Raw genomic sequence first — 15,014 nt, 5'->3', positions numbered from 1 at the left:
AGTGGAGGAGGAGGAGGAGGAGGAGGAAGCGACGCCGTCAAGACGCTGGTCTCCGTCTGAAGCAGCGGGTTTTGCACCTTCACTCTGCAGGAACTGATGATGAAACAATCCTTCACCTCCATCCAACACGACGCTTTATATAGAAACTCCATGTATTTTGCCTTATATTTTTTAACCTTTACCTCTTTCTTCTTCTTCTTCTTCTTCTTCTCTTCTTCCACGCGCGTCTGGACTCGAGGTCGCGGTCTCATTTAATCCCGCGATGAACGTCTCAGATTCACGGTCGAGGTGGCAGAAAGGTGCAATTAGGGAATTGTTCATTTCTTTATGAAAAAAAAGAAAAAGAGAAAAAAAAAAGCCGCGCTCCCTCCCTTTATATCTGATGAGGAGAAAACAGGGTTTTTATTTTTTACAGGGTAAGACATATTACAGGGTTGATGTTTTTTTTTTTTTTTTTTTTTTAAATGCTAGTACCTGATAAGTAGCATAATTTATGATACGCACGTTACCAAAAGGTGATCCGGCGCTTTAGAGGGTTTAAAAACAACAAACACCAAATTGTTCCGCGTCCCAAAGCGAAGCTATGAAAGGAGAGCAGCCATACTGCCATACTGCCATACTGCCATACTGCCACACCTCACCGTTACGCATTAAGCACGTCAAACAAAGCATTTCCTTCTTTAAAAGACACGTTTTTTTTTTCATGTTTTTAATGCACAACACTGACTGTAAATTCAACTTGTCTCAGGGTCACAGGGTTTGTTTCTGTTTTTTTTTGTTTTTTTTACGAAAATCAGCGTTTTGTTGTTTGATTCAGGCCGAAGTTGCATTAAATATAAACGCTCTCTTTGATTCCAGTTCAATATGCTGTTGAAACGCAGCCACCGCCAGTACTTAATTCTTATTTTTGTATTATTTAGAAGCGTATTTTATTCTTTGTAGTATCACTTGTTCTTTTGTATGTGAAGTAAAACAAACAAACAAACAAAAAAAAAAACCTCTTCGTGTAAGAATTTTATATGTGCAAATGTTTTGATAAAATAGAGGAAGGAAAATAAATTAAAAAAAAGTGTTTGAAGCGACACACAAGTGTGTGTTTGTGTGTTTTGTGCAGCGGGACTCGAGGACGCTGATTGGAAAAAAGGTAAACGAGTCGTGCAGCGCGTGAATCGTTTCCTTCAGCATCGGAGCGTAAAAACAAACAAACAAAAACAAAACATTGGAGGAACCGCGTTCAAATGAATTAATACGAGATTCGTGTCGATCGTAGAATTTCCTGGAAATGTTGAAAATACGCAGCAAAAATCACGTGACTTCATTTATTGGGATCTTATCAGGCCAGAGTTTTGTGCGCTGCGCTTTTACGCATCATTTGGCAAACTTAAGTTATTAGAAAATACTTTATTCATAATTAGGCGGAAATTAAATATCAATATTTTTGGGGGAAATGTATAAAAATGACTTTTTATAGTTTCTATATTTCTTTGGGACTTTCATCAGTCAACCAAAGCGATTTTTACGCGTCGTTTGGCGAAGAAGAAGTCAAAAATACGACCGTAATTATAAACTGAACCTTTAAAAAATATATATATTCCAGAAAGCCTCATCTTCGTCTGAATATTAACGAGCTTGATGCTCGTGTTTGATACACGCACTGGACGCCTGACGCGGGTTTACATAGTAAACAGGTTTCACGCGTAATTTGCGAATCCGCTGATAAAACAATTCGCAATTTGAAAAAAAAAAAACAGTATAAAAATCTCTATAATTAAGTAAAATAAAAGCGTTGAAGCATCTAAGATAAGATATTAGTTTGTATGTTTTATTCAATTTATTCAAACGTAAAGAAAACGCCTCGTGTTTTTACGCATTACTTTTTTCACACGAGAAGAGAAAACGTGTTTCTAAAGTCTGTTTATTGTCTATTTGAGTCACGATGAACGTTTCATGAACGCATTATTTGGCACATTTGGTGTCAAAACCTAACATTCCGTGACGTTTTAAAAACGCCACTAATCTGGAAGAAAAATTCTAAAGTTGTTTTGCGGTTCTATATTTATCAGGTCGTTCATCAGCAGCCCGTCGTTTCTTGCTTTCTTTTCTTTTTCTCTTTCTTTCTTTACGCGTCATTTGCTCGGGACGACTTGAGGCCATCTGAGGTTCCAGGAATCCATAACTATCTCCGCTCCCGTCGCGGTGGAGCGGCTCGTCCAGCGACGCGCTCCCGGGGACCCGGGGACCCGGAATCCCCGACGACAAGACGCAAATCCTCACGGCGTAAATCACGGGGCGACTCGTACCCGAGCGCGCGAGGGTTTTCGGGCCCTCCGGGAAATGAACGCAAAGCCGCCGTAAAGTCCTCCGGATGGGGCTGCAAACCGCGGGGCGGTGGCGTGTCGACGTGTGACGTGTGACCGTGGGGGGGGGGAAAACGAGCTTCTGCTGAGAGCCGTTAATTGGCGGCTTCCGGTTGCAGACGGTTACGCGCAGGGAGACAGGCGCGACGCGGAGCCTGGGAAATCCGTCACGCGCCGGAGATCCACCACTGCGCTGACAGATGTGCGTGCGGTTATTTTCAATCCGACAGATTAATAGAGTGGCGACGCGGGAAAAAAACAAACCAAAGCGGCGCGTGGAGCTTCATTCTGCGCGCGTTTTGTGGATTTGAGCACATTTGAGCGTGACGAGGCTCGTGTCAGCAGGTTCTCTATATATTTATATGTTCTACTCACAAGAAGGGTTTCAGGAGAACGTGTGAGTGTGAGTGTGTGAGTGTGAGGACGAAGCCGTGACGACCCCTGCTGGTCGGTCTGGGTACTGCAGGCGGCACAAGGTCACACAAACTCACGTCACAGCTCGTCTGGGCGGCTTTATAGGATAACGAGTTTAGATTATTACTACTTTATAAGACTCTTCTAATGCCTGGCTCGTCTGTTATGTCTCAGAAGAAACTTTTCACACGTGTAATGTCAAGGTGGGGAGATTCTATTGAGAGGAAATGCGTGTCAGTCTAAAACAGGCGCTTCACGCTCGCTGATTAAACTTCTGTTTCACATGAAAAAGATGATTTTATGGCTAAAAAAAATAAAAATCCGGCTTTCACTTCCAGTAGTATGTAGTTTGTTCAGTAGTTGCCGATAAACCACAAGTATTGCTTCATTGTAAAGAAGTTATTTGGGAGCGTCTCACATTGCAGCGCCCCCTGCTGGCTCCTGTAGACCCCCCGCCTGACGTCACAAGTAACGTTAGTTACAGTTCTATTACAATGAAAAGCGGGGAAACGAGAATAGAAAGCTGCTTCTAGGTTCTATATCCTTCGCAGCTCCGCCGTCACGACAATATCAATCCAGGTTATTAATTCGTGGCCACGAGTGAAGATTAAAATAAAATGATCTCGTTCCTTCGCTCCATTAATTTGAGGTAACGACTTATTATCTCGCTCTATCATTATTACATTTCTGTCTGTGCCCTCTGATTATTTGGTGCAGTTTGTAAGCTGTTCATCGTGAGCAGTGATGAAAACAAAACCCTCTGTGACGTTACCACACGTTGTGAGACATGTATTTCATCATATGCAAACAATCTTCACATTATTCTAGAAGCTTTTACTTCCTACGCGCCTCAGATGTGGAACAAACCGCCTGCCGCACTCACTCCTGTTTAATTAGGACTTAAAATACTATTATCTGCTCAGGCTTTATATTAAACTCGCCAATTTAAAAAAATAAAATAAAATATTTACCTTGATACAGTTTGAACTTATTCTCCCTTTTCTCTTAATTGCCCTGCTTTAATGGATTTGATGTCTTTGAGAATCACAGCGAGTCGTGTCTGAATGGTGGAGGAGACGTCGCTTCAGAACAAGAAGGTTTTAATAGATTGTTATTTTACGACACTTTCAATATTTTAGGGAGAAAATTCTCTTTATTGTTGACTGCAAGTTTGCAAAAAATTGTTCTTGTAAAACCCACTTATTATTATTATTATTATTATTATTATTATTATTATTATTATTATTATTATTATTACTTGTATTAGAGAGCCGTGGAATTTCCGGTGGCACCAACGTAAATTGTCCGGGAGAAACTCCAGATGTTTTGGTTAATTTTGCGACATTAAAAAACGGAATGCAACTAAAAACAGAATCGTGAACCAGCAGTTTAGCTTATTAGCGGTTGTTTTAGTCCGTGTTATTTTGGAGCTTTTTATTTATTTATTTATTTATTTATTTTTTACGTAAAACGGTTTTGTTGTTTTCAAGAAACGGAGCTTCGTCTTGAAGCGGAACTGAAGTGAGCTCCACTTCCGGTCGGGGGAGGGGGAGCGCTTTAGCAGACGGACCTGCGGATGCCCTTAAACCTCCATGAAGCCACATTGAACACAAGTCTTCGCTGTTATTTCTCGTTTGTTATTCCTCGTTTCGCCGCGGGATCATGTCTCTGGCCGCGGAGGCCTTCGTGTCGCAGATGGCGGGTAATTCATCCGCTCACGACTCTCAATTCCACCGTTTCATCGCATGTTATGCTAAGTTAGCCACCGAGCTAACGCCGACAGGACAAGCTTCTCTTGGCGACATTTTTCCTGTATAAATTCGTTTTAAATGTAGTTTTCTGTGGCGGAAGCGGCGGATTTATAGGATTTTCGTGTTTTCTTCGGGTTGAACTAAATCTGACTGTCACAGTTTTATCGCTCGTGTCAGAATCCTCACAGCTGCGCTGCAGATTGTTCTTTTTATTCTAAACTTTACATGGAAAAACCTTCGTTTTTCTCTATAAACAATGTTTTTCTCTGTCAATAGCCCCGGAAGTCAGTCGTTGATGGTTTAGCAGTGGACGAGTTGACAGCAGCTCCGCGTAGAATCACTTACCTTCAATAGATTTTCTTCATCCGTCAGAGAAAAAATAGAAATGAGTGAAATTTGTGTTTGAGATTGACTTTTAATCACTTTATTCTCTTGTGATCTGAACTTTAATCTCTATATTCTGCAGCTGAGATGTCAGACGACGCCTTGAATCCTTGAAACGTTCCAGAACCATTCATTCATATAATATGGATTCAAACTAAGTTAAGATAATGTGTGTGGGGAAAACTATCAAACGTTCTAAATATAAAAGATGAATTAACTCGACAGCAACATGCGGATGGAGTGTTTATAATTTATTTACTTAAAATAACCTGTAAATGTTCCTGCTCCTGGAGTCTCTCGCTCTTTTTATTTATTTTTTACCACATCCTCTAACTTCCAAATTCACCTGGAGACGGAGACGTTTCCAGGACTTTCCAGGGAAATACTGACGTGAATCACATAGAAATAATGACAAGATGAATCCATACACGCACGCACGCACGCACACACACACACACACACACACACACACACACACACACACACACACACACACACACACACACACACACACACACACACACAGATCTGCTGACTCTCATTGTCAATGTGTTTGAACTGACAGCTGCAGAGCCGTGGCCTGAAAACGCGACCTTGTACCAGCCGCTGAAGGGTGAGTGACTGACCGGGTCGTCTGTAGTGACTGACCGGGTGGTCTGTAGCTGTAGTGACTGACCAGGTGGTCTGTAGTGACTGACCCTTGAAGTATTTCTCACTGTTTCCTTCCAGAGGATCAGATTCTGCTCTCAGACTGCGCCTCGTCTCTCGCTGTGCAGGTGAGACGCTTTATTATTATCATCATCATCATCATCATCATCATCATCATCATCATCATCATCATCATTATTATTATTATCATTGTTATTATTATTATCATTGTATTATTACTATCATTATTATCATCATTATTATTGTTGATTATCGTTGTTATTATTATTATCATTATTATTATTGTTATTATTGCAGTTTCAAATGCAATAAACCTTTTATGTCTCATGTTTCCATTGTAATGTAAACTTCAGATAAATCCATTTTCAAAAAATGAACTGTTGAATTTTTAAAGAAAATTTTGAGTTTTGATCTGATATATTGTGTGTGTGTGTGTGTGTGTGTGTGTGTGTGTGTGTGTGTGTGTGTGTGTGTGTGTGTGTGTGTGTGTGTGTGTGTGTGTGTGTGTGTGTGTGTGTGTGTGTGTGCAGGCCTACCTGAGGATGTGTGGTCTCCCAGTGCAGGTGGTCTGCAGAGCCAATGCGGAGTTCATGTCTCCCTCCGGTCAGTGTCTCCGTCTCCTCATGTCTTCTCATGTGTCCTCACGTCTTCATGTCTCTTCATGTCTCCTCATGTGTCCTCATGTGTCCTCACGTCTCCTCACGTCTCATGTCTCCTCATGTCTTCATGTCTCCTCATGTCTTCTGATGTCTCCTCATGTCTCCTCATGTCTCTTCATGTCTCCTCACGTGTCCTCATGTCTCCTCACGTCTTCATGTCTCTTCATGTCTTCTCATGTGTCCTCATGTCTCTTCATGTCTCCTCACGTGTCCTCATGTCTCATCATGTCTCATGTCTCCTCATGTCTTCTGATGTGTCCTCATGTCTCTTCATGTCTCCTCATGTCTTCATGTCTCCTCACGTGTCCTCATGTCTCCTCATGTCTCCTCATGTCTCCTCATGTCTCTTTGAACAATTTAGATTTATTTCTTCAGAAACACAACAAATAAACAAACAAACAAACAGTCGGTGGTCAAACTAATCATTCCAAAGCTTCTTCACACGACCCCGCCACAATAAAACTAAACGAGCCTCTATAGTGTCACTTTTTTAAACTTAATATTATTTTTACAATACTTATTCAACATATACTCCACAAGTTTTACATGCACATCAAACATATATACATACGCACATATTAATGTACATAATATATATATGATTTAAACGTCTCACGTCAAAAATATGTGGTTTATGTTTAGTCGTCAAATCTAATCTTTTTTATCTATATATACATATATATTCACTTTATTTTTATTCAAGTTGTTCCACATTTTCCAAACTTTAAACACACGATTTGAACAGAATGAGGTTTTATACGACGAAATCCAAGAAGAGGAGATAAAATATGACTTTTAAACTTTTAAAACACTCCTGGACACGTACATAATATTAATCATTATATACTATTTACATTTCTTCAATCACATTTTAAATACAAAATATAGTGGCAATATTTGAATTAATAATATTCTCTCACAATATGAACATTTTATTATGTGAAGGATTGACATTATCTAGTTTTATATTTCTAATATACATCATTGCTGTTCTCTTTAACATTGTTGCTCTTCTTCTTATATCTGATTTAAAAGGCTTTCAAACTGTTCATGTCTGCTTTTCATGTATATATGATGTATAATCTGATGTTTCTCTCTGTAGGTAAAATCCCCTTCATCCACGTAGGAAACCAGGTGGTTTCAGAACTCGGACCGATCGTTCAGTTCACCAGAGCAAAGGTGACCTCTGACCTCTGACCTCTGACCTCTGACCTCTGTTCTGTTCTGTTCTGTTCTGTTCTGTTCTGTTCTGTTCTGTTCTGTTCTGTTCTATTCTATTCTGTTCTCGCGTTGTGTCTTGTCTACTCTACTCTTCTTTTCTCTTCTCTTGTCTTGTCTACTCTTCTCTTTTGTCTTCTCTGGTCTACTCTTCTCTTCTCTTGTCTACTCTTCTCTTCTCTTGTCTACTCTTGTCTTCTCTTGTCTACCCTTCTCTACCCTTCTCTTGTCTTGTCTACCCTTCTCTACCCTTCTCTTGTCTTGTCTACCCTTCGCTTGTCTACCCTTCGCTTGTCTACCCTTCGCTTGTCTACTCTTCTCTTGTCTACTCTTGTCTTGTCTACTCTTGTCTACTCTTGTCTTGTCTTCTCTTGTCTACTCTTGTCTTGTCTACTCTTGTCTTGTCTTCTCTTGTCTACTCTTCTCTTGTCTACTCTTGTCTACTCTTGTCTTGTCTTCTCTTGTCTACTCTTGTCTTGTCTACTCTTGTCTTGTCTTCTCTTGTCTACTCTTCTCTTGTCTACTCTTGTCTTGTCTACTCTTCTCTTGTCTACTCTTCTCTTGTCTACTCTTCTCTTGTCTACTCTTGTCTTGTCTACTCTTGTCTACTCTTGTCTCGTCTACTCTTCTCTTGTCTACTCTTCTCTTGTCTATTCTTCTCTTGTCTACTCTTGTCTTGTCTTCTCTTGTCTACTCTTCTCTTGTCTACTCTTGTCTTGTCTACTCTTCTCTTGTCTACTCTTCTCTTGTCTACTCTTGTCTTGTCTACTCTTGTCTACTCTTGTCTCGTCTACTCTTCTCTTGTCTACTCTTCTCTTGTCTACTCTTGTCTACTCTTGTCTACTCTTCTCTTGTCTACTCTTGTCTACTCTTCTCTTGTCTACTCTTGTCTTGTCTACTCTTCTCTTGTCTACTCTTGTCTACTCTTCTCTTGTCTACTCTTGTCTACTCTTCTCTTGTCTACTCTTCTCTACCCTTCTCTTGTCTACTCTTCTCTTGTCTACTCTTGTCTACTCTTCTCTTGTCTACTCTTGTCTACTCTTGTCTACTCTTCTCTTGTCTACTCTTGTCTACTCTTCTCTTGTCTACTCTTCTCTACTCTTCTCTTGTCTACTCTTCTCTACTCTTGTCTACTCTTCTCTTGTCTACTCTTCTCTACTCTTCTCTTGTCTACTCTTCTCTTGTCTACTCTTGTCTACTCTTCTCTTGTCTACTCTTGTCTTGTCTACTCTTGTCTTGTCTACTCTTGTCTTGTCTACTCTTCTCTTGTCTACTCTTCTCTACTCTTGTCTACTCTTCTCTTGTCTACTCTTCTCTACTCTTGTCTTGTCTACTCTTGTCTTGTCTACTCTTGTCTTGTCTACTCTTGTCTTGTCTACTCTTGTCTTGTCTACTCTTCTCTTGTCTACTCTTCTCTTGTCTACTCTTGTCTTGTCTACTCTTGTGTACTCTTCTCTTCTATTCTAAACTTGCTTGTCCAGACTTGATATTCGACCTGTTGTTGTTTGTTTTGACCTCTGACCCGCCGGTTGCCATGACGACGTCCAGAAGAAGTGACCATGTGACTCTCCCCCCTCAGGGACACTCGCTGAGCGACGGGCTGGACGACGTCCAGCGAGCCGAGATGAAGGCCTACATGGAGCTGGTGAACAACATGCTGCTCACCGCAGAGGTACACACACACACACACACACACACACACACACACACACACACACACACACACACACCTGTAAATCCAGCCTTTATTCCAGCCCCGATAAAAAATTACTTTATCTGCTGCTTTGTTTTGTTTTTTTCGTTTTTTTTTTTTTTTACGTGGAATTCTAATTCCCTCTGGTATCAATCAACCTTATTTCTTTCAAATTTGAACGTTAATTTAAGATAAAAAATAAAAACGGATCATCTCCAATGTAAATTCTTTTTAAAAATCCAAATCCAGGCGACGCCTTTCTTCCACAACGAAGCTCTAAAACAGGATTATTTTATTTTATTTTAGAGTCTAATCCAATATTTTAAACACAATTTGAATTATTTAACATTCTGTGAACAAAATCAGAACTTTTTTTTAAAAATTCAAGATAAATAAACTGTTGATTTAATGTATTTTTTGTTTATTTTCTGTTGTTTAAATCTTATGTGATTTGTAGTCTATATATAATCTATTTAGGAGATTTTCCTGTTCACACACACACACACACACACAGAGGTGTCACCTCTAAATGTGTCCCCCCTCTCCCCCAGCTGTACGTCCAGTGGTGCGACGACGCCACGGCCACGGAGGTTCGTCTGAATTCAGTTCTAAGAAAACGAGTGAAACAAAATAATCCGTCCAGCCTCCAGTTGTTTCCTTATTATTATTATTGTTGTTGTTATTGCCTTTGTGTACGTCTGTTGCAGATTTCCCGTCCGCGGTACAGCAGCCCGTACTCGTGGCCGCTGGGCTCCATCCTGTCCTACCAGAAGAAGTGGGAGGTCCGCAGGAAGATGGACGCCATCGGCTGGGGGGGGAAGAGCCTGCAGCAGGTCCACACTCGCCGCAGACACTTTTCATTCACGATTGTTTTTACTAGCGAATCGCACTTTGTCTCCTGGAGACTGAAGCTGGTGACGATGTTTATTCACTCCTCTGGGGTTCGTGGCGGTTGGAAGGCTTGTTGGTGACTAAAGTGAGTGGGTTGATGGTTCCAGGTCTACGAGGACGTCAGTCAGTGCTGCCAGGCGCTTTCTCAACGGCTCGGGACGCAACCTTACTTCTTCAACAAGCAGTACGGCGCCTTACTCTGCTCTTCCTCCTCCTCTTCCTCCTCCTCTTCCTCTTCCTCTGCTCCTCCTCCTCCTCCTCCTCCTCCTCCTCCTCCTCTTACTCTGCTCTTCCTCCTCCTCTTCCTCCTCCTCTTCCTCCTCCTCTTCCTCTTCCTCTTCCTCTGCTCCTCCTCCTCCTCCTCCTCTTACTCCTCCTCTTACTCTGCTCTTCCTCCTCCTCTTCCTCCTCCTCTTCCTCTTCCTCTGCTCCTCCTCCTCCTCCTCCTCCTCCTCCTCCTCCTCTTCCTCCTCCTCTTCCTCTTCCTCTTCCTCCTCCTCTTCCTCTTCCTCTTCCTCTGCTCCTCCTCCTCTTACTCCTCCTCTTACTCTGCTCTTCCTCCTCCTCTTCCTCCTCCTCTTCCTCCTCCTCTTACTCTGCTCTTCCTCCTCCTCTTCCTCCTCCTCTTCCTCCTCCTCTTACTCTGCTCTTCCTCCTCCTCTTCCTCCTCCTCTTCCTCTTACTCTGCTCCTCCTCCTCCTCGTCCTCCTCTTCCTCTTACTCTGCTCCTCCTCCTCCTCCTCCTCCTCCTCTTCCTCTGCTCCTCCTCCTCCTCCTCCTCCTCTTCCTCTTACTCTGCTCCTCCTCCTCCTCCTCCTCTTCTTACTCTGCTCTTCTTCTTCCTCCTCTCCTCTTACCCTCCTCCTCCTCTTCCTCTGCTCTTCCTCTTCCTCCTCTCCTCTTACCCTCTTCCTCCTCCTCTTCCTCTGCTCTTCCTCCTCCTCTTCCTCCTCTGCTATTCTTACTCTGCTCTCCCTCATCCTCCTCTTCCTCCTCTCTCCTCTCCTCATCCTGCTCTCCTCTCCCCTCCTCTCCTCTCCCTCGTCTCCTTTCCCCTCTTCCTCTTCCTCCTCCTCTCCTCCTCTTCAGCACCACCTGGTGGTAGGACTGTAGAGTTTCATCTTTGGTTTATAATCTTGGACACAATTTAAAATTTATTTAACTGATTTACTTTGATTTACTTGTTTACATGACACAATGTAATGTGTGTGTGTGTAAATTACACACACACACGCACACACACACACACACACACACACACACACACACACACACACACACACACACACACACATGTATATTTCCATATATAAATAAGAATATATCCAGTCAAACTAGATACCTCTTTTATTATAGAAATACATTTGGCTTGATGAGGAGTGAAAAATAAAAATACTGGTGTGAAATCTGAATCAGCAGTTTTTGTCTCTCTCTCTCTCTCTCTCTGTCTCTGTCTCTGTCTCTCTGTCTGTCTGTCTGTCTGTCTCTCTGTCTCTCTGTCTGTCTGTCTGTCTGTCTGTCTCTCTCTGTCTCTGTCTCTCTGTCTCTGTCTCTCTCTGTCTCTGTCTCTGTCTCTGTCTCTGTCTCTCTCGCTCTCTCTAATGTCTCTCTCTCTAATGTCTCTGTCTCTCTGTCTGTCCCTGTCTCAGGCCCACAGAGTTGGACGCCCTGGTGTTTGGTCACCTGTTCACCATCTTGACCACGAGGTTAACTAGTGGTGAACTAGCAGAGCGGATCAAGAGCTGCAGCAACCTGCTGTCCTTCTGCAGACGCATCGAGCAGACGTACTTCGAGGACAAGAGCTCGTAGGGCGGAGCCTCCACCCTCTGTGATGTCACAGCACCTCCATCCTCTGTGATGTCACAGCCTACACCCTCTGTGATGTCACAGCCTACACCCTCTGTGATGTCACAGCCTACACCCTCTGTGATGTCACAGCCTACACCCTCTGTGATGTCACAGCCTCCACCCTCTGTGATGTCACAAGCCTACACCCTCTGTGATGTCACAGCCTACACCCTCTGTGATGTCACAGCCTACACCCTCTGTGATGTCACAGCCTCCACCCTCTGTGATGTCACAGCCTACACCCTCTGTGATGTCACAGCACCTCCATCCTCTGTGATGTCACAGCCTACACCCTCTCTCTCTCTCTCTCTCTCTCTCTCTCTCTCTCTCTCATTCCTCCACCCTCTGTGATGTCACAGCCTACACCCTCTCTCTCTCTCTCTCTCTCTCTCTCTCATTCCTCCACCCTCTGTGATGTCACAGCCTACACCCTCTCTCTCTCTCTCTCTCTCTCTCTCTCTCTCTCTCTCATTCCTCCACCCTCTGTGATGTCGCAGCACCTCCATCCTCTGTGATGTCACAGCCTACACCCTCTGTGATGTCACAGCACCTCCATCCTCTGTGATGTCACAGCACCTCCATCCTCTGTGATGTCACAGCCTACACCCTCTGTGATGTCACAGCCTACACCCTCTGTGATGTCACAGCCTACACCCTCTCTCTCTGTCTCTCTCTCTCATTCCTCCACCCTCTGTGATGTCACAGCCTACACCCTCTCTCTCTCTCCCTCTCTCTCTCTCTCTCTCTCATTCCTCCACCAAGCTGCTCCTTCCTGTTTCCTTGTTTGTGTCGTTGTTTGATGGAACCAGGATGTAAAGACAAAAAAATCAACCGTAGCTCTTTACTGTGATTTTATTTTGAAAATCTAAACCTCCAACTCTCTGAAACGAGCTCCCGTGTGAGAAAAGTGAGGACTTATTTATTGTTTTTCCGATTTATTCCACCGAGCTTCTCCGATCGGAGCTTCACTCGTTTCATCCCTCGCTTTTTTTTTCTTTTTTTACATTTACAGACGTATAAGAAATGTGAATCACTTCAGCTCGTTCTGAACTCCAGTTCCTCCGTTAAAACAAACAACAACAAGAAAATAACAACAGTCCAGATGTGAAGTGTTCTTTAGTTTTCCAGTGTTTCTGATGGTGTGAATGGAAAGTGCCTACATATACACAATAAATCACTTTATGCCAATACAACTTTTTTTTTTTTTCCACTTTTGTGAAAGTAGCTCGATTAGTATTTGGTTGAAGTTACTAGTTACTTTTAAGTAGTAGAATTCATTGCAAGTTACTGGTTGGCTCAGTTTACAAAAGGTTTCACGTGACGTCATTTTTTTTGCTTCATCACAAAAGTTTCGGCTGAAGACGATGTAGTGAACATGTTGGCCACTAGTCGGTGCTGTTGGCAGTTTTTTTTAATGAAACTACACACATGCAGCGGCAGAGAACGATGTGTGATACCAGACACTGATATCGGTCCGATACCAGACGCTGATATCGGTCCGATACCAGACGCTGGTATCGGTCCGATACCAGATGCTGGTATCGGTCCGATACCAGACGCTGGTATCGGTCCGATACCAGATGCTGGTATCGGTCCGATACCAGACGCTGGTATCGGTCCGATACCAGACGCTGATATCGGTCCGATACCAGACGCTGGTATCGGTCCGATACCAGACGCTGGTATCGGTCCGATACCAGACGCTGGTATCGGTCCGATACCAGACGCTGATATCGGTCCGATACCAGACGCTGATATCGGTCCGATACCAGACGCTGGTATCGGTCCGATACCAGACGCTGGTATCGGTCCAATGGAGATGCTAATATCGGCCCGGTATCGGCTGATATCGGTGCAGCACGCGTCCAAACACTCCTGAATGATTCGCGTATCGTCTTTTTTCCAGTTGAAGAACCAAATGTGCAGATAAATGAACAGATTTTAGGTTTGATGTTCTACATTTGAAGAGATCGACTCCAGAATATTCTTTATTTATTTCATTCATTGTACTAAAGAAGAAAAAAAATGTCCAACACACAACTAAAGTTTTTGAATTCTTGAGTGAAACGGAGCAGAAATATTAACTTGCAGCCTTTTTTTTCCTCAATTAATCCTTCAAATTAAAACTTGAATATCAAGCAAAATGGCTATAAAGTCTGAGTGGCTGAGAAAAAGATAAAACAACCAAGAATTAAATCAATAAACTAACTCTTTGACTCTTTGACATTATTTCTTTGTATTTCAATAAAAACCTTGTTTTAACTGGTTATTTTTAATCTACTGTGTTTTTTGTTAATGCACAAAGTAGAACTTCTTGTCTAAGATCATGGAAGAAGTGAACAGTACCAGTAGAAATTACCCGACAAACCATGAAAGAATAATAATAGAAATACACAAATATATATATTATTGAACATGTGAAAAAAAAGTAGAAAACAATGAATAAAGGCAATACGGTAGATATATATTCATACACATACAAACAATCTAGCATTTGTTTTAGAATCTCTTGAGTTTATCAAGATGAATATATAATATTCTAATTATAATATGAAAAGAATTAGTATTTTATATTTAGATTATATGATATTAATCCATAACTGGACCTTGTTTACTGAAACGCAGCGTTTCATCACTTTGGTCCCAAATTATTATTTTATTTTTTGCACATCTGTGGTGTGTGTGTGTGTGTGTGTGTGTTCCAGGTTTCCTGTCTGGTCAGATTATGACCTTTGACCTTCCCCAGGCTGTGACCTGGTGAGTGATGACCCACAGTGACCAGACGCTCCAGATGTGTGTGTGTGTGTGTGTGTGTGTGGGGGGGGGGGGTCACCGGCCGGACAGCAGACAAGGAATAAACAGAAAACCATTTGGAAGGATGGAGGGATGGAGGGAGGAAGTCTGAATTTCTCATTAGCTTTTAACAAAGGCCAGAATTAATTAATTAAAGCTCGACACCTTTTAATTTGTTAACGATTCAGACGTAAAGAGTCGCCGGTTCGAGTCCCGTCTGACGACTTCCCACTGCTCTCCGTCTCCAGGTACGTTTTTCTTTCTCCCAAAGTCCTAAAGTATTGATGCTATTTGTTATTTTCCCCACTTTAAAACACTTTCTTCCTCTTCAGCTTCA

The 15,014-nt window shown here is 42.4% G+C and overlaps 1 protein-coding gene across 2 annotated transcripts; it reads left to right on the top strand.

The window, feature by feature from the left end:
* Positions 1 to 4,334: 4,334 nt before the first annotated feature.
* Positions 4,335 to 12,606, top strand: mtx2 (metaxin 2). 2 transcript variants are annotated; one of them, XM_080521721.1, is made up of 11 exons: positions 4,335 to 4,473; positions 5,472 to 5,519; positions 5,636 to 5,682; positions 6,106 to 6,178; positions 7,337 to 7,413; positions 9,032 to 9,124; positions 9,697 to 9,735; positions 9,853 to 9,978; positions 10,144 to 10,220; positions 11,686 to 11,877; positions 12,221 to 12,255. In XM_080521721.1, exons 1-10 carry the CDS (start codon positions 4,434 to 4,436, stop codon positions 11,843 to 11,845), a joined length of 780 nt encoding a protein of 259 aa, XP_080377847.1. In that variant the 5' UTR covers positions 4,335 to 4,433; the 3' UTR covers positions 11,846 to 11,877; positions 12,221 to 12,255. The 2 variants fall into 2 exon arrangements, with proteins under 2 accessions (XP_080377847.1, XP_080377846.1); XM_080521720.1 differs by having other exon boundaries at positions 11,686 to 12,606.
* The last annotated feature ends 2,408 nt before the right edge of the window (positions 12,607 to 15,014 follow it).

The sequence above is a fragment of the Blennius ocellaris genome (genome assembly GCF_963422515.1).
Source record: "Blennius ocellaris genome assembly, contig: SCAFFOLD_400, whole genome shotgun sequence".
In the NCBI taxonomy this organism is placed as follows: Eukaryota; Metazoa; Chordata; class Actinopteri; order Blenniiformes; family Blenniidae; genus Blennius; species Blennius ocellaris.
Note: the sequence above shows the minus strand (reverse complement) of the source record. Positions and strands in the feature narration are given on the sequence as shown.

Coding starts and splice junctions, on each gene's coding strand:
- mtx2 (XM_080521720.1), top strand. CDS start 4,434: ATGTCTCTGGCCGCGGAGGCCTTCGTGTCGCAGATGGCGG. Junction 5,520..5,635: donor CTTGTACCAGCCGCTGAAGG/GTGAGTGACTGA, acceptor GTTTCCTTCCAG/AGGATCAGATTCTGCTCTCA. Junction 9,979..10,143: donor GGGGGAAGAGCCTGCAGCAG/GTCCACACTCGC, acceptor TGATGGTTCCAG/GTCTACGAGGACGTCAGTCA.